This window comes from Rhagoletis zephyria, unplaced genomic scaffold, assembly GCF_001687245.7.
Source record: "Rhagoletis zephyria isolate East Lansing unplaced genomic scaffold, Rhagoletis_zephyria_1.1 Rzeph_scaffold_00781, whole genome shotgun sequence".
Taxonomy (NCBI): domain Eukaryota; kingdom Metazoa; phylum Arthropoda; class Insecta; order Diptera; family Tephritidae; genus Rhagoletis; species Rhagoletis zephyria.
The window spans coordinates 74,496-94,456 of NW_016157865.1; the positions used below are offsets into that span (position 1 = coordinate 74,496).

Sequence of the window (19,961 nt, forward strand, 5' to 3'; positions counted from 1 at the left end):
TAGCGATTCAGGCGCCTGCAAACTGCGGTTCAGAGTATTTTAATTACAAAAAATACAATAGTATTGTCCTGATGGCTCTGGTGGACGCCGACTACAAATTTTTGTTTGTAGAAGTTGGAGCATATGGTCGTAAATCCGATGGTGGTGTTTTTGCAAGGTAAAACTGATACAAAATATTGTACTTTAATCTTAACAAGAATACCTTATTTTAAAATATACAGATGCCCTCTTTCAACTGCTTTTGCCGATAATACAATTAATTTTCCGCCCCCAAGGCCACTTCCACATGAAAGTGCTGAAATGCCATTTGTCATCGTAGCTGACGACGCGTTTCCTTTAAAAACATACTTGCTGAAACCATTCAGTTATCGCGAGCAAGTTATGTCGTACAAAATTTTCAATTACAGACTATCCCGAGCAAGAAATGTAGTAGAAAATGTGTTCGGCAATGTGCATCGCGTTTCCGAATTCTCAGAAGGCCAATGGACGTAAAACCGGAACATGCAAAAGCTATTGTCCTCGCGATTTGTGTCTTACATAATTATCTTTTAACACGCAAATCAGTGTATATGCGAAGATCTGACGTCGACGACGATACAAACGGCGTTGCTGTGCGCGGTAATTGGCGAATGGAGCTGGGAGAAAACGGAATGCTTCCATCAATACGTCCCAGCAGCATTTTAGGTAGGCCAGCAGACAACGCAATAAATGTGCGTAAAAATTTTATAGAGTACTTCTTGACACCCCACGGTGAAGTTGCATGGCAATACAATAGGACGATACTGCATAACTCATTTTTGTAGTTTACCCACTTTATACATATGTACATACACTGGCAATCAAAGGTGAGTGCATGATGTTTTTTGTTTAATATTTACAATATTTTTGAAGTTAAAATTTTTTTGTTAACTTTTTATAAAAATACAAATAAGTCAAACTTTATACAGAATTCAGAAAAATTCAACAAATTTTCATCTAAATTTTTAAACTTTTTAATCTGAGTTTTTAGAAAATCTTTGGGTACTCAGATAGATCGGCTATGTAATTTTAGTTAAACAAGTGTAAGTTTTAAGCGGATAAAAAATCGCGTTGATTTTTAATGATTTTTTATTGCTGACGGTTTTTTGCACTTCTTACCATATAAAAAGGGAATTTCTTGTAGAATAAAATGCGCATTACCATTTGCAATAAAATTAATCAAAAATTAACGCTATATTTTATAAATTTCGCTTATTATAAGCATAAAACTGCATAGAACTACATATCCGACCTATCTGCGTACCCAAAGTTCTTCTAAAAATTCAGATTAAAAAGTAAAAAATTTAGATGAAAATTTGTTGAATTTTTCTAAGTTCTGTATAAAGATTGAAAGTTTGACTTATGTGGTTTTGATTAAAGCATGAACCATATTTTTATAAAAAGTTAGCAAAACAATTTTAACTTCAAAAGCATTGCAAATATTAAACAAAAAACATCATGCACTCACTTTAGATCGCCAGTGTACAACCGTACTTTAAATACATATGTATAACTATGCGAACATATCGAGGCCTAACCGCCAAAATAACGTAAGCGACATTTTTTTCAAAATTTTCTTTTTGATGCAGAAATATTCCTAGACTAGATGCATTTCTGCATCAAAAAGAAAATTTTGAAAAAAATGTCGCTTACGTTATTTTGGCGGTTAGGGCTCGATATATGAACAATATGTGACCAATCAATTACGACCAAACACAAAGTAATGTATGTATGTAACAAAATTGGGCAAGTCAAAACTTTTTTGGTAATTTCTTATAAGTCTAACCAATTCCATATTTATCGAAGTTTCAAGCATTATACAAGATTTGCAGATTTTTAAAATTTTCATTAAAATTATGAACAAAGTTTTTAACCTTAACGTTTAAAAAAATTATGGGTATGCAGTTTTATAGTTCACTAAATTTTATCATAACAAAGTGCTAGTTTGAAGACTCTAAAAATACACGTTGATTTTTAATAATTATTGTTTGTTAACGCGAAATTCGAGCGACTTAAATTGGCACTTTATTATATTAAAATTGAATAGCCTATAAAACAGTATACTCAAAATTATTGCTAAAAATTTCGTTTAAAAATATTTTCAGTTTTTATTCCGGTTTCTTTTAATTTGTTGAATTTTGACGATTTATATGCTTTATGTTATTGAATTCACTATAGCCTTAAAAAATTAAGCAATATTAAAAAAATCGGATAAACTTTAAAGTACAAACATCTGAATACCCTTTGTAATTTCTTGGCAGCATACTGTAAAAAAAAAACAGAAAAAATAAATAAATATAACAAAAAATAAGGCACATTTCATTTGGCTTGCTTATGACTACCATAAATACATATAGGCTGAATTTCTTTATTCATTCTGAACGTTTGGAATAAACTTTTTTGTTTACTTATTCTTTAGAACGTTCCTGATGATATGTTAACGTATATTTCAAACACATTCTGTTTATTCCGGCTGTGAAATGGGATTATCCGGAATGTATAAAGAAACGCAGCCATAATAAAAACAATGAAAGTGAACAGATAACGATCGATGAACGATGAAATCACAAAAAATACGGCATTATTGGCCTAAAAAATAAAATAAGAAATATCCGAATTAAGATTTTATCAATATAGTTTTGCTACTGCTCTTACCGTGCGAATTTCTCCTGATAATTGAACACCAGTTCATACATTTCGCCTTGAACTCTTTTGCCAGTTGCAGGGTTTCTGCTGCCCATTCACGACCATTTCATGCAATGAAATTACCCAAATCGTCCCAAGCATCACTTTTCCCAGCTGCTGATATGGTCTCTAACGCACGTTCAACAACCTCGACGACGTTGTACTACCGCTGCCCGTGATGTTGATGGCGTTGGCTGCGAATCGTCAGACTCCACATTAATTTCAGCCTCACCTGGGGATCCAGATGAGTTCAGCGGCGACGGGCACTTCTACAATATCAACGACACACATATTAGTTAACCACTAATAAATCATGAAATTGTTTACATATTTATGCATATACTCACATTTCCTAAATTTGATGTTGTGCTGGCCTCAATTCGCAACGTCGGTTCGAGAAATTTGAGCGAATTGTAAAGCGGAGTCATTGCAGTCGCTCTTCCTGCTCCTTGCTCAGTTTTGGTGTGTCCTTTTCTGTTGAAGGCCGCCTAATATTAAAGTTTCTTTAGCAATTATTTTTATGAATATCGCAAAGGTACTTACGCGGAAAGAGCAGCGAAGACTGTTCCACTTGGCTGAAACTTCCGATCGCGGCATCTTCAAAATATCCGCTACATCTTGCCATTGAGCCTCTCGCATATTCCTGTCCCTGTATTCAGTGGAAAGAAAATTCCATGTGCCTTCTCTTGCTTCTACTTCTTGCACCAGCCTCTCCGTTTGCTCGTTTGTCCACTTTTCCTTCAGTTTTCGAACCCGCTTCTTCGTTCCAATGTTGCTACCGCTTGGGCTAACGAAGTCTGAGGAATCATTGGAGTCCATTGCTTCACTCATATGTTGACACTGAAAAGAACATTGGAAACAATTAATAAGTAAACTTTTAGAAAAATATTGCAAATTTTACATTTGATATGCAAATTGGCGCAGAAGAAAAACAGCTGTGCACGCGACAAACGAAAACAAATTTCCAACATGCTGGCAAATTCATTTTGGGTGTCAAATGCTGCCACATCAACGGTCAAATTAAATTAAGGCCGTTTTCACGTGCCTGTCATTTTATATGACCGCGCTTGGTCATATATGACAACGAATGTATATGACACCATATGACAACCCGTTTTCATTCAACTGACAACATTTGACGTCAAATATGACATAGTGAAAACCAACCTTAAGTTTTCGAAAACAAATTACAAAGAAATGTCGATTCTCACAAAATAAACCATCTCGTCATAAAGAAATAATTTTAAAAATAGTTCTTGAAAATGGAAATTTTTTTAACCACGTTTTTTATAGAGAATTAAACAAGGATTACAATGGTATAATTTTAAATCCCTAATTTACTGGTCTTTACTATGCAAATCAACTTCAAAAAGTTCAACTGTTAATAGCTGAATTAGCTTTAGGACAATCTTGACCATTTAATATGTATTTATTGTAGTTGTAATTATAGCCCGTTGCTTTAGCTTTAAAACGCAGTTAAGATGAAGTCTCTACGATGAGCAGAACCCGAGATATAACGATTTGGAGAAGCACATGATTAGTCAGAATCACGAAAAAATCCAAACATTGACAGATCATATTTCCGAAGAAAAAAAAGAAAAAAAAGGATTAGTCCAGCGCCTTCGTCTTGACCTGCGGGCTGTGACGGAGCCACAGCCGCTAAATTTAAATGTAGAATGGGTTAGAATTTTTCAAATCACCACAAAAAAAAATGTTGGTCATATAAGTATGTATATGATTTGTATCTCAATCGATAGCTCTCGGCGTCACAAATTAGTCTTCTGAATATTTTAGCAAAAGTAAAATTTTTGCAAAAGTTAAGATCAATTTTTTTTCAAAAATTCATTGTTCTTCGACGGTATAAATAAATTTAACAAAAAATACCACAAATTAAAGATAATTGACTATATTTTAGTATACTTATGTAAAATTTGTAAGAAACGATTTTTCTCCGCCTAGCAGATATTTAAAAAAAAATACAGTAGATGCACTGAAACCTTGGAAAATGAATTCCGGAGAGAAGAGAATGTAGACTATTACCATATAACTGCAAAAAATCAAAAACAGTTTCCACTGGCCACCTTATTTTGAAACTTATTATTTTTTATATTAGGGAATAAAACAACGTGTACGAAAAAGGCTTCTATTGAGCGATATCAAAGACTTGTACACAAAATTTCTTTTTAAAAATCCTGATACAAAAATTAGTTTTGCGTCTTTCACCACTCTTTCACTTTGCGTTGTGGGATGTGGTGGCAGCCATAATGTTTATGTTTGCAAAACCCACCAAAACATAAAGTTAGAAGTTGATGGATTAAATGATGCACTGATACACTTTTACACCGTATTTATTTCGGTGTTAATTTTATACTTTTCACTTCACGATAACGCAGAACGGGAATTGACCCTCCGGATGCAGCGAAACAATTTTCCTCACTGATGTGGTGAAAGGAGCACTATGTTACACAGCAAACAAGTTCTGCTTTCTCCAAAACTGCAATCGTTGTCCGGGTTTCAAGCATAATATTGGTAAGGGGTTGGATACCTTACTTAAGGAGTCACTGGTACTGTACAAGAAATGGACTTGCATGGACAGGTAAGCAGTTTTTATATCCTCCTACCGCTTTAAAAGCAATTGGCATAAAAGAGTCTTTTGTTTGGATGTGAACTTCTAGACAGGGAACAATCCATCACAGAGCTTTGGGCCGAACTCAAGAAGAAGATGCCTTTATATACCAAACACGATTATATCGCCAAAAATTCTAAGTGAATTCTTTTCAAAGATGAAAGAAAATATAAGGCATGGAGAATTTATGGTATCTTTAGACTTTGCTGAGAACTATAGTTTCAAAATACAGGATGCAGTCCAATCTTTTCACTGGTCCAATGATCAGGCGACCTTGCACCCTTACGTAATATACTATAAGCTTGCGGACCAAACTATGAGCGAATGCTTTGTAATTATATCAGAATACAGCAAACACGATGCAACTGCAGTCCATTTGTTTAACAAAAAAATTTTTACATACTTAAAGCAACATTTTGGGGACGAAAGTGTAGAAAAGCTTATACTCTTTTTCGATGGTTGCGCGGCGCAATACAAAAACGAATTTCGAATTTTGCGAACTTGCTTCATCACAGAACTGATTTCGGTGTTAGAAGTGAGTGGCATTTTTTTGCAACGTCATATGGTAAAGGTGCATGCGATGGTGTGGGAGGAACAGTAAAACAATTGGAGTCTCGTGCCAGCTTGCAACGCCCAAACTACGGCCAAATAACAACGCCTCGAAAGTTATTCGAATGGGCGGGAGTATATTTAGACCAGAGGTTCCCAAACTTTTTTTTCTCGTAGACCCCTTTCAAAAATGTACTGGTTTCGGTGGACCCCCTGCTGATACATTTCTAAATGTTCCCAAAGCTCGTAAAAAAATTAAATGTGAAAATTAGATCTAACAATGTAAATTTACATCGCGGGTGTATTCAAAAACTAAACTCAGAGTGGCCAAAATAACAGTAAAATATTTTCTTGTGTTCTGTTTATAAAAATAATGTGATTACACACTTGTAGGTTTTAAAAAATAGAGCTCGTAAATACATCAAAATACTCGCTCGGAAGAGTTATATTTTTTAAGAGCATTGCGAGCGCTATCGTTATTTACATTATCTTCGCCATAAACTCATCAGATGTTGGGCTCACTCATGACTGTGCACGTGGGGTATATGTAAAATAGTTTATTTGTGTTAATGGCATCATTTTTATTTTTATCGCTCAGAGTTTTTAAGTGAGGCGAAAAATATTTTTCAAACTTTTAAAACAAAACTTAAAACATCAAAACGGCTAAGCTTTTTACGCCGAACTTTTAATTCAGAAACTGACAATAGAGAAAAGACCGAGTTTAAAAAAATCGATGACAAATAACCAAGCAAGTAAGAAGCACAAAAAGTGTTCCACCGTCTCATCTTCTTCAAGGCAAGATGGGCAAATGGACTTGTCAATTACGCCTATCACAGTCAGGTGTTTGTGCCACGTGAAGTGACCAGTCAGCAGTCCAGCAAGTTGTCTGCAGTGTCGTCGTGAGAGCAAAAAATTAGATAGACCTTGTGAGATTGAAGGCAACATGAGTTTTACCCACCTGCATCCCCTCGATGCCTCTCAGTCATTTCTGAGCGAAGTATTCACCCAGTTTCTGATGGTGGCTTCGATTGCTAAAACTGTTTGCGGATCAAGGAATGCTAGTTCTAAGCCAACTCTGTCCAATTGATTGGATATCTCATTACCTGGTACTCCTAAGTGACCTTGCACCCAGAGTAAAGTAAGCGCGTTCTGTTTACTACCATAATTTAGTCGAGACCTGCATTGCCGTACTAGTTTGGAAGTAGTTAGAGGGCCGGCCAATGCCTTAAGTGCAGCCTGGTTGTCACAGCAAACACGTAAACTACTTCCCCTCCACCCATGTCCCACCACGTAGTCCATGGCTTTTAGGATTGCAATTACCTCAGCCTGGAAGACCTAAGCATATTCCCCAACAGAAAAGTGAAGCTTATCCCCACTAACTTCGAAAAAGACCCGAGATCATGACCCGGAGTCAGTTTTGGAGCCATCAGTGAAGATTCGACAATGTGGGAGTCCGGTCTCAGCGATGGAATCAAACCAGAATTCAGTCTCAGGGAACTCAACATTATAGAATCTTTTCAACAAAGGTAATGGTGGCGTACTATCCTGTAGCATTGAAAAGACACAAGTGCTTAAATCTCTGCCGCCAGCAATTTTCGCCGCGCCCCACTCATTGTCATACCAGTATCCGCTTCTTTTTAGTCTGCACGTTGCCTTTAAGGCTTCCCCACGTATGAAAACACAAAGTGACGGTAAGTGCAGCAGTACGTCGAGAGCACTATACACCACTCAAAAAAATTAAAGTTAAATAAAGAGGCTATCAAGCAACGATTTTAGTTCTACATCGAAACCAGATAAATTTTCGTGGACCACCATTTACAACTCATGGACCCCCAAATTTTTTTCACGTCACCGTGGACCCCGTCGAGTCTTTCGTAGACCCCTGGGGGTCCACCTGGACCACTTTGGGAATCACTGATTTAGACAATACTGCAAGAGCATAAAGTGGAGGAGACACATTTGAACGCTCGTTTCAAACAAGCAATCGCAATAGCAGGCATTCGATCGTACCATTCCTTTATACCAATCGATGCAAAAACTTTAGAATGTAGAGAAATTTCTGGATCTACTGTTTGTGATGTGCATAAAATTTTATAAACAAATAACCCGATAATTAAATATTTAAATAAAATAAAATATCAATGCTTACAAATCAACTTTAAGAATGCGCATTTTTAGAAATAAGGATTTATGTATTAGTCTGTGCTTTAACGGATTTGCTCAACAGAAAATGCATCAGATGTATGCGTACCAGTGCAGTATCTTTGTAATTCCAGCTTTTCACGCTTTGTAGCGATCTATAGATAGCATTTTCCGTTTTATTTGACTTTAGGGCTATTTGAATCTGCATGGTTTCTTTGAGCTCATATACATATGTAGGTACTTAAGGTAAAACCAAATTGTGAAAATTTCATGCGTACGAGTGTTTTATTTTTATCATTCCACCTAAACCGCAATAGTCTCCATTTTTTCTCTTCGGAATTCACTTTGCAAGGTTTCAATGTCCCTACCGTATTTGTTTTAAATTTCTGCTAGGCGGAGAACATTGCTAAAAACTAATTGTCCTTTGAAAGGATGCATCGAAAAACGATAAAAAACTTTTCTTATAATTTTACATAAGTATACTAAAATATAGTCAATTATCTTTCATTTGTGGTATTTTTTGTTCAGTTTATTTATACCGTGTATTTTATATATCAAATTAGAGAGCCAGATCTGAAACTTTGCACAAACATTTCAGATTTAAGAATTGTTTGATATACCTACATACAAACATATTTGCGCGGAAAGATTTTTAGAGTTTTACACAGAGCAGTTTCAAAACGTTAAACTGAATCTCACACGCGCATCTCATTTTCAATTTCCAGCAACAATTTAAAACAATTTCATATCTTTATTTTCGCTTTTTTATAAAATTTTAAGAAGCGGTAAGTGCCGCAAGAAATTATTTTGCGGTATTTCAACCTCAGCCTGGTGTAACTAATCAAAATCACTTAAAGGATCGATCAATTTCGTGTCCAAAAATTTAGCACTGTACGATATTTAAGAAGGAAATTGTTAATATGTTGCCCGGAGAAGATGATATTTACTATGGCACAGGAGAAAGTATGATAAGGGGAATCGCACTTCATGACTTGATACTAAAAGTTGGAGCAGTTGTGATGTTAATCCGCAACCTAAATATGTACATATCAAGGGTTAGTTACATAAATATGTACGTACGAAGGGTTAGTTAATGGACTTTAAACATTTGATTCACAAGGGAAACGAATTTTACTATCCCATATAACCCCCCTGTTTGGTCATACATACCTAGATATATGTCACCGTTTTTCTATGATTTAAAATAACATATGTACCTACATTTGGTCGTACGGTTCCGCAGTTAGGTTTGCCTTTCTTATTGAACATAGATATTTACATAGGTATATACATACGCTTACATATTTTCGTGCCCATAAGCATACATATTTTCTTACACATGCCCTCATAGGCATATATGCACAAACTTACATAGCTAGTTAGAAGAATAATGTAAAGCAATATACAAAAGGAAGGTATGTAGGAAAACCGGTGTTAGTTAAGTATCGGAAGTATGTTTTTTAGTGAGTCGAAGCTTAAGCAACTGAATAAACGTTCACTAGTATTGTAAAATCATCACCGCATCGACTTTTTCTTTGGCTGGAACATTTTGGCGACCGTGACTGGACTTTTCAATTACATTTTTTAAATTAAAGAAAGCCAAAAGAAGAAAGTCTGGTTTTTCGTTGCTCTGCCTTTGTCGAGACATATAAAATTTACGGACATCTTCTCATCAACTAAAACTGTGTGAGCGATCCGACAGCTAAATCATCTGCAGACGTGGATAGCAATTCTTGCCACACATCATCGTCGTTGCCGCTGTAATCAAATTACATACCTATTACACGTGGCTGTTCAAACTGTCGTAGGAGATTCGCCTCTTCTCATCGTCCCCTGTCGAAGTTGCATACATTTCGTCAACTCGTCGCAGTCTCAGGTCACATACACTGGACTATTTGCAACAAAAATTCGTTGCATTCCTCATCTGCTTTTGCTACACTCACAACATCATCATCATAGTCTTCATTGCTCAGGTATCCGTATTTTTTTGTGCTTCCAAATACTTCATAACAGTGAAGATAACGTCCTGAGATGTCTGATGAGGAGCAAGCGCTTTTATCCTCGCTACTAAAACACCGTTCATATATTCTTCGGAACCTACTTAGCATGAAGCAACGAATTGGTTGTGAAGAAGTTGACACTGGCACGCATGTTCTCGAATGTCGGTTGCAGATTGTTGTTTCCTATTTTCAACACATTTCCGACGTCCTGAACAACATCGAAGCTCTTGCTCCGACAGACAGATCGAGAGTAGAAATTGAAGAAACGTACATTTCAACAAAATCCAAAACTCTTTGGTTGATCAACTCCAGAAACCGCATTTCTGAGTTGAACACCAGCATGTTTAATGCCACGGAACTTGGAAATATGAGTCATCACAATCGATTGCAGTCACTCAAATTGCCCAAATTTTACGGAAAGTATGCGGAACATAAAAGCTATTTCCGCACCTTTTGCAACATGGTGCACGATGATCTAACAATGCCAAAAGTTGACAAATTTAATTATCTTCTGAAATGTCTTTGAGGACCAGCTCTAAGCGTAATCTAACCGTTCCAGGTACCGAGGAAAATTATCCGAAGGCTGTACAACGGCTCAAGGAACGGTACGACGACAATGAACTGATATTTCCAGATTACATCACCTCGATTTTCAACATTCCGATGATGAAAAAGTCTGATGCAGCGAGTCTACGCAATATCATCGACACCGTTGCTGCGCTGCGAGGTTCTTTGCTCTCGTTGGGCTCAGAAAGCGACATAATGAATTCAATGCTAATTCACATTGTCTTAACGAAAATCTATTCGGATTCAAAAGCAGCATACAACCAAAAGCAAGAATTTGATAAGTTACCAGCGTGAGAAGATTGTTATAAATGGTTGAATCGGCACAGCCAGTACTTAGAAACGTTTGCAAAAGGAGAAAACCCGAAGGTAACACAGCGCGATGGTAAACTATCGGGTAAGAAGACTGCAAATTCCTTCGTCAACGCAACACCAAATTGTATACATTGCAATAGTGCAGATCTTAACCTCAAAAATTATTCTTCATTTCTAGCGCTACCAGTTAAAATGCGTGTTGATTGAGTGAAGCAAGCAGGTGTTTGCATAAATTGTTTGCGTAAAGGACATACAGTATCCAAATGCCCATCGAAATCTCGTTGCCGGGTTTGCCACCAATCACACCACTCCCATCTTCATTTTGCCTCCGTTGCAACTACAACTTCACCTGCTGCGCAAACAGTAGAACCAAAAGGGAAGGAGCCAACACCTTCGACGTCTAGCTCATCGTTCCCACGACAGTCGGGTCTACGTAACCGGAACGACCCAGATTTATATCTGGCCAAGGACTGTCACTCCAGCTACACTCCCCAAAAACTCTTTGGGGAATTTGTATGCTGTTACAACACCAACACGTCTAGCTCATCGAGTCCAATTAATCCATCGGTTTCACTCATCGCGTGCACACACAAAAGAGCGCCAATACCAACAGCGTTAATTTAAATACAAGACAAATTTGGAGTGATGCAGCCAGCCCGCGCTTTATTGGATTCTTGTTCCGAGGTAAATTTCATCACTGAGGAAACAGCGAAGCGGTTGCAGCTTAAACGGGTTTTCTCACAACAGGAAATTTCAGGTATTTCAGATATTCGTTCTAACTCAAAATATGCAGTAAACGCGACAATAAAATCTCGTATTGGGAATTTCACTTGTATTTCGCAATTCGCCATAACTAAACGAATTTCAACTCATATACCTTGTGATTTTATTGATACATTTAAATGGAACATTCCTGAAGAAATCCAACTTGCGCATCCATACTTCTACAAACCGCAAAGTATAGAAATATTGCTAAATGCAGAAATATTTTTCGATAGCCTTCAAGATGGCAAAGTTTCGCTTGGTCAAGGTTTACCATGCCTTCATAACAGCAAACTAGGTTGGATCGTGGGTGGCAATTTTGGAACGCCTTCAAATTCACGCCCATCAATTTGTAATGTCACATTAAGTTCAAATCTATCTAATATCGACTCGGTTCTTCAGCGCTTTTGGGAAATCGAAGATCTCACTGAAAAGTCATCTACATTGCCCGAAGAAGAACGTTTATGCGAATGGTGGTAATGGACACTGGATCACGAGAGGAAGAGGGGCTACGCACTAAATATTGCTGATAGGAAAGAAGACAGGAAAGAAGGAACTAGCTGAGAACCCCTACCATGGCTGACCAGTTGGTTGTGTCGATGTTGCGAGATGGGGGAGCAACATCAGAAACGCCCACCCTACCATGATCACTCTTGACCTATTGCCAGTTTTCCAGGTGATCCCTTCAACCAAACTAACGTCAGCGGCTGACGTCCCTACTCCCAGTCGATCGATGCATGGCCCCGTTCTTAAGAACTTAACGCATGTTTAGTTTTCAACCAACTTTAATTAAACTAAACTCAAAATACAATAAGTATGAAAGGTAAAATTAATGATTATGTACATACGTGTGATAAATGAGTATGAATATAAGTGCATGCTTATGTATGTATGTAAATTTACGGGTATATAAACTAACTTCGTAAATCTTAGGCTCACGTTAGTTACAAAAAAATATTCAATTATTGCACGTATTTACGGGCCGGTTTGTCTGCTTTTAACGTGTTTCTTCTTTTACATCGACTCAACTTCTTCCTATAAACGCTACCACGAATAATTATATTGTTTGTAAGAGTGTAGATATTTTTTAATAATAAAGCCTCGACATAAATTGCAAATATAAAATTTTAAAATTATTAAAATAAAAATTCAAAAAAGTTCGATTTTCACTATTGTCCGGACGGTGAAATTTAGTTTCCGGACGCTTTTATTTTAGTATCCGGACGCGTAATTTTTGTATGAAGTTTCAGTCGTTTCCATCTTGAATAAATAAACATTCTTGTTAGTTGTTTGTAAAGTATTTAATAATTCATTGTTTTACTTTAAATTTAAAAAGGTATTTAAAATACAAGCACAATTCAATGCAGGGGACATAGTTTGGTGGGCGGTGTACACCAATTTTTAAACAACTCTTATAGGTCTAATTAATAAAATGTAATGCTAATGCTTAAACATTTCCAAAAAAAAAATCTAAATTTCACTGATTTACTTATGTATGTATATAATAAATAAAACATAATTCATTAGTTATGCATAGGTACATAAGAAGTCAAACACTTATTGATAAACTAAGTTAATTAAATTAATTAGGTATGTTATATTAGGGGACGTTTGGGTATTCAGGTAGGTTTTAAGATAGGTATAAAAGTTTGGAAAAAAATATCTTTTTATAAAAACAAAATAAAAATTTTTCAATTTAACAAACTTAATATTAGCTTGTCGCGCGAATAGCAAACCGACATTAAAATATCTGCATACATACATATACATACATACCTAACCAATTATGCATGTACGCTGAATTCGCCGACAAGCTTTTTTAAAAACGAAGTAAATTAGTACAAATTGTTAGTAATTTTCATTAGAGTTTGAATAACTCCTTTCACTAAATGGCTTTTAGTAACTTTAACGAGACCTTAACTTATTTTATTTTATTCATTTTAGTGCAAAATTTTCTTGCTAAAAAATCTTTTGTTACACTACTTTATTTTATTCCTTTGATTGTACATGTTAAATAAAAGCTTGTTTTTAAAAAATATTTTTTTTACATTATTTTATTTAAATTGTCGTCTTCTACGTCACTCTGGAGTTCATCAAAACAATTTTGGCACTTTTCCTTCTTTTTAAAGTTTTTCTTTTGTTGTGGTGTACGTTTTCGGGTTTCTGGTTTTGAAAATCTATCTCTTTTCTTTTTTGCTATGGTATCAAGTTTGTTTTGTTTTTCTTTTTTTTTCTAGCATGGATCTCTCGCCAAGCATCTGAGAAAATTGCACTCGGCGCTCTGCACGGGCTGTTAGCGTGGTTTGTTTTCTTTTTGTTGTTAAAAAAAACCATTTTTGGGTAAAACAAATGTGTTGCTATTACCGATGGTGAGCTTGGCGTGCTTTGGGATCGAGATTGGCTGGCTTCCGATGGTCCTGGGGAAGGATTTTGAAGGTCATCTGATTTTGTGGTAGGGAATGCGAGTTCGATGATTTCCTTATCAATGGCAGCGATTTCTTGTAGTTCTAATGAAATTTGATCTTGCCCGACGTTTGTCGATGAATTCAGCTCCATCGCGGATTCAATTCTGTTGGTCTGATTAGTTCCAGATGCTTCTTCGGTTTCTTTGTATAAGGTACCATCCCTGTTTAGAACGTAAACTACAGTGCTTAAGTCGCGTAATCCCCCTGTGATCCCTTCAAGAGCAGGGTCCACTGTTATGTCCAGTATTGGTGTTTTTGACGCTTCAGTTTGAATAACCTTTAAAACGATTTCAGGATCAATACCACAATCTTGCAGTTGCCCTGACAATGATTTAATCACTTGAGCAGCTATCTCAAATTTTGAAGGTTCAGCGGTTTGTTCTGGTTCGGATGAGAGTGGAGCTTGAGCAATGAGCAAGTTCTCAGCGTTGTTCTTGACGCTTTTGGAATAGTCGACTGCTGCAGGGTTCAATGGATACAAACCACATTTTCGGAATCCATTTCGTATAGTTGCCACCACATCCTTGTTCTTAACAATCGCATCGTTTAAAAGGGGACAGAAGTTTTTTTTAGTAAGTGGCTGTCCCAAATTAGTTGACTGCCATTCACGTACCGTTGTTTTCCAATCCGATTTTAAAGGCTTAAACACACTGACGTCCGCCGGCTGCATGATGTGCGTGGTGTTCGGTGGCAACGCATATAAAATTATTTGGTTTCGGTTACAAAACTCGCTTAGTTCCAGGGTTAAGTGTGATTTGTGGCCATCGACAAATAAAATAACTGGCCGTTCAACTCCATCAGCAAGCAATCGATTGTGCACACAATTGGCGACGTACTCAAAAAATGTTTCGCTTTTCATCCAACCACTCTCACTCCGTCCCAAAAACCAGGATTTTGGCATACTGTCGACGATTTCTTTTGGTGGACGCAGGTATGGAAAAACAACCATCGGTTCGAACAGTTTTCCATCGGCTGAAAAAACTATAAGCACCGTTAAAGTCTCCTTTTCATTTCCGGCTGCAATTTGGTAAATATTTTTATAGCCCTTTGGAGCTATAACTTTCCCAGTTTTCGGGCAGAGGCAAAAGCTAGTTTCGTCACCATTTAAGATCCTTGAAGGATCATTCATTATGTTTTCCTGTCCAATAGTTTTTAAGTGTTCTTCAAGTTCTTTAAACCATTTCAAAATTGTCTCCTGCGTCACTACTGCCCTACCCTTACTTATTGTTTCCACTTCCCTCATTGCTAAAGATGGATTCCGCTTAATGAAAGCTTGCATCCATGTTCTCCCTGGCCGATTATTTTTAAATGGCGTTTTTCTGTTCGTGTCATTTATAATTTTTTGAACAGTATTCAATAAATCATCAATTTTTAGCGGAAAACCGCATTTACATAAATCGATACACCATTGAGCAATCTGTTGTTCCTCTTCAGTTGTTATATAAGGAGCTGGCCCCATCTTTGTCGCATTTTCACCGATTAATCTTTTGCCTCTCAATCGGTCATGCAAAGTTGACCGGCATAAACCATATTTATTTGCCGATTGCCTGATGCTGATATGGTTTGACCTTATATCCTCTAAGGCCTGAGCTATTTTGTCTGAATTCATTCCTTAAAAATAATAACAAAGAAAGAACGTAATATGGATAAAAATCACAAATTTCATACAAAATACAGTTGTCCGGACATTAAACCTTTTTTTTTTTAGTATCCGGACAGTCATATTCGTACTTAGTTAACCCTGTCCGAATACTGAAAACATGTGAGAAAAACGCATTTCTCTTTCTGTATATCTTAGAAGATATGCCAAACTATCATTTAAGAACATTAGAAAGAGAATTCGTAATTTCTCTCATACTTTCAGTAGCCGGACAGCCTGTCTGGAAACTGAAAATTATCTTCAATTTTGGTTTCAGTATCCGGACACTAAAAATTTAGGCAAAGAATTGAATTAATTTAATTTTTTTCTTATATAACTTAATTTCAATATATTTTAAATAAATGTAATTACTTTCCATTATAGTAAGTTTATAAATACTTGTTCAAATACTTACTTCTTTAAAATGCTCCCACTATTTTTTTTTTTACACAAAACGACAACACAACCGCACTCTCTGTGAACTGACGCGTAACTCTTAAAATATGCGTGTTATTTATTTGAAACTTTGCATGGAGATGTAAGACACATATAGGATTGCATTTTTGTAATTATTTGAGACTATTCATGAGTGATGTATCTATTAATTAAAAAAAAAGGACAGAGTATCCGGACACTAACACTGTCCGGATACTACTGCGTTTACCCTACATACAAACATATTTGCGCGGAAAGATTTTTAGAGTTTTACACAGAGCAGTTTCAAAATGTTAAACTGAATCTCACACGCGCATCTCATTTTCAATTTCCAGCAACAATTTAAAACAATTTCATATCTTTATTTTCGCTTTTTTATAAAATTTTAAGAAGCGGTAAGTGCCGCAAGAAATTATTTTGCGGTATTTCAACCTCAGCCTGGTGTAACTAATCAAAATCACTTAAAGGATCGATCAATTTCGTGTCCAAAAATTTAGCACTGTACGATATTTAAGAAGGAAACTGTTAATATGTTGCCCGGAGAAGATGATATTTACTATGGCACAGGAGAAAGTATGATAAGGGGAATAGCACTTCATGACTTGATACTAAAAGTTGGAGCAGTTGTGATGTTAATCCGCAACCTAAATATGTACATATCAAGGGTTAGTTACATAAATATGTACGTACGAAGGGTTAGTTAATGGACTTTAAACATTTGATTCACAAGGGAAACGAATTTTACTATCCCATATAACCCCCCTGTTTGGTCATACATACCTAGATATATGTCACCGTTTTTCTATGATTTAAAATAACATATGTACCTACATTTGGTCGTACGGTTCCGCAGTTAGGTTTGCCTTTCTTATTGAACATAGATATTTACATAGGTATATACATACGCTTACATATTTTCGTGCCCATAAGCATACATATTTTCTTACACATGCCCTCATAGGCATATATGCACAAACTTACATAGCTAGTTAGAAGAATAATGTAAAGCAATATACAAAAGGAAGGTATGTAGGAAAACCGGTGTTAGTTAAGTATCGGAAGTATGTTTTTTAGTGAGTCGAAGCTTAAGCAACTGAATAAACGTTCACTAGTATTGTAAAATCATCACCGCATCGACTTTTTCTTTGGCTGGAACATTTTGGCGACCGTGACTGGACTTTTCAATTACATTTTTTAAATTAAAGAAAGCCAAAAGAAGAAAGTCTGGTTTTTCGTTGCTCTGCCTTTGTCGAGACATATAAAATTTACGGACATCTTCTCATCAACTAAAACTGTGTGAGCGATCCGACAGCTAAATCATCTGCAGACGTGGATAGCAATTCTTGCCACACATCATCGTAGTTGCCGCTGTAATTAAATTACGAAGGCTGTACAACGGCTCAAGGAACGGTACGACGACAATGAACTGATATTTCCAGATTACATCACCTCGATTTTCAACATTCCGATGATGAAAAAGTCTGATGCAGCGAGTCTACGCAATATTGTCGACACCGTTGCTGCGCTGCGAGGTTCTTTGCTCTCGTTGGGCTCAGAAAGCGACATAATTCACATTGTCTTAACGAAAATCTATTCGGATTCAAAAGCAGCATACAACCAAAAGCAAGAATTTGATAAGTTACCAGCGTGAGAGGATTGTTATAAATGGTTGAATCGGCACAGCCAGTACTTAGATTCGTTTGCAAAAGGAGAAAACCCGAAGGTAACACAGCGCGATGGTAAACTATCGGGTAAGAAGACTGCAAATTCCTTCGTCAACGCAACACCAAATTGTATACATTGCAATAGTGCAGATCTTAACCTCAAAAATTATTCTTCATTTCTAGCGCTACCAGTTAAAATGCGTGTTGATTGGGTGAAGCAAGCAGGTGTTTGCATAAATTGTTTGCGTAAAGGACATACAGTATCCAAATGCCCATCGAAATCTCATTGCCGGGTTTGCCACCAATCACACCACTCCCATCTTCATTTTGCCTCCGTTGCAACTACAACTTCACCTGCTGCGCAAACAGTAGAACCAAAAGGGAAGGAGCCAACACCTTCGACGTCTAGCTCATCGTTCCCACGACAGTCGGGTCTACGTAACCGGAACGACCCAGATTTATATCTGGCCAAGGACTGTCACTCCAGCTACACTCCCCAAAAACTCTTTGGGGAATTTGTATGCTGTTACAACACCAACACGTCTAGCTCATCGAGTCCAATTAATCCATCGGTTTCACTCATCGCGTGCACACACAAAAGAGCGCCAATACCAACAGCGTTAATTTAAATACAAGACAAATTTGGAGTGATGCAGCCAGCCCGCGCTTTATTGGATTCTTGTTCCGAGGTAAATTTCATCACTGAGGAAACAGCGAAGCGGTTGCAGCTTAAACGGGTTTTCTCACAACAGAAAATTTCAGGTATTTCAGATATTCGTTCTAACTCAAAATATGCAGTAAACGCGACAATAAAATCTCGTATTGGGAATTTCACTTGTATTTCGCAATTCGCCATAACTAAACGAATTTCAACTCATATACCTTGTGATTTTATTGATACATTTAAATGGAACATTCCTGAAGAAATCCAACTTGCGCATCCATACTTCTACAAACCGCAACGTATAGATACATTGCTAAATGCAGAAATATTTTTCGATAGCCTTCAAGATGGCAAAGTTTCGCTTGGTCAAGGTTTACCATGCCTTCATAACAGCAAACTAGGTTGGATCGTGGGTGTAATGTCACATTAAGTTCAAATCTATCTAATAACGACTCGGTTCTTCAGCGCTTTTGGGAAATGGAAGATTTCACCGAAAAGTCATCTACATTGCCCGAAGAAGAACGTTTATGCGAACAGCATTTCGTTGAAAATGTTCAAGTGAAAGGCGATGGACGTGTTCAAGTTCGGTTGCCATTTAAGGTTTCGCCTACAATATTAGGCAATTCTTTTTACAATGCTAAGAAGAGATTTCTCGCTCTTGAACGGCGTCTAACCCATAACAAATTACTAAGGGACTGTAGCATTTAACGTTGTAATCTTTATCGAGCGGATGAAGGGTGCACTCAGCAGAGCACGCGCTTGTACCGGCTCAGCATCGGTGGCTTGGGTGGGGTTTATCTTGACTGCTGGGTGTATGCTCGCAGTGCGCTACCAAAATAAAACAATAAAAAGATCGCGTGCTGGTTTAACTGAGGGGGGGAATGGTGGTAATGGACACTGGATCCCGAGAGGAAGAGGGGCTACGCACTAAAGATTGCTGATAGGAAAGAAGACAGGAAAGAAGGAACTAGCTGAGAACCCCTACCATGGCTGACCAGTTGGTTGTGTCGATGTTGCGAGATGGGGGAGCAACATCAGAAACGCCCACCCTACCATGATCACTCTTGACCTAGGGCCAGTTTTCCAGGTGATCCCTTCAACCAAACTAACGTCAGCGGCTGACGTCCCTACTCCCAGTCGATCGATGCATGGCCCCGTTCTTAAGAACTTAACGCATGTTTAGTTTTCAACCAACTTTAACTTAAACTAAACTCAAAATACAATAAGTATGAAAGGTAAAATTAATGATTATGTACATACGTGTGATAAATGAGTATGAATATAAGTGCATGCTTATGTATGTATGTAAATTTACGGGTATATAAACTAACTTCGTAAATCTTAGGCTCACGTTAGTTACAAAAAAATATTCAATTATTGCATATAATTGCATATGGGTGTTTCCAGCGGAAGGTCCACCACGACAAAAAAAA

At 37.0% G+C, this 19,961-nt stretch overlaps 2 protein-coding genes across 2 annotated transcripts; both read right to left on the bottom strand.

The window, feature by feature from the left end:
* Positions 1-2,843: 2,843 nt before the first annotated feature.
* On the bottom strand, positions 2,844-3,637 carry LOC108361513 (uncharacterized). Its single transcript, XM_017614141.1, has 4 exons — positions 3,605-3,637; positions 3,247-3,543; positions 3,051-3,191; positions 2,844-2,972 (listed from the first exon to the last, which is right to left on the bottom strand). Exons 2-4 carry the CDS (start codon positions 3,532-3,534, stop codon positions 2,844-2,846), a joined length of 558 nt encoding a protein of 185 aa, XP_017469630.1. The 5' UTR covers positions 3,535-3,543; positions 3,605-3,637.
* A 10,257-nt stretch (positions 3,638-13,894) lies between these two features.
* Positions 13,895-15,585, bottom strand: LOC108361514 (uncharacterized). Its single transcript, XM_017614142.1, has 2 exons — positions 14,026-15,585; positions 13,895-13,951 (listed from the first exon to the last, which is right to left on the bottom strand). Exons 1-2 carry the CDS (start codon positions 15,583-15,585, stop codon positions 13,895-13,897), a joined length of 1,617 nt encoding a protein of 538 aa, XP_017469631.1.
* Between the last annotated feature and the right edge of the window lie 4,376 nt (positions 15,586-19,961).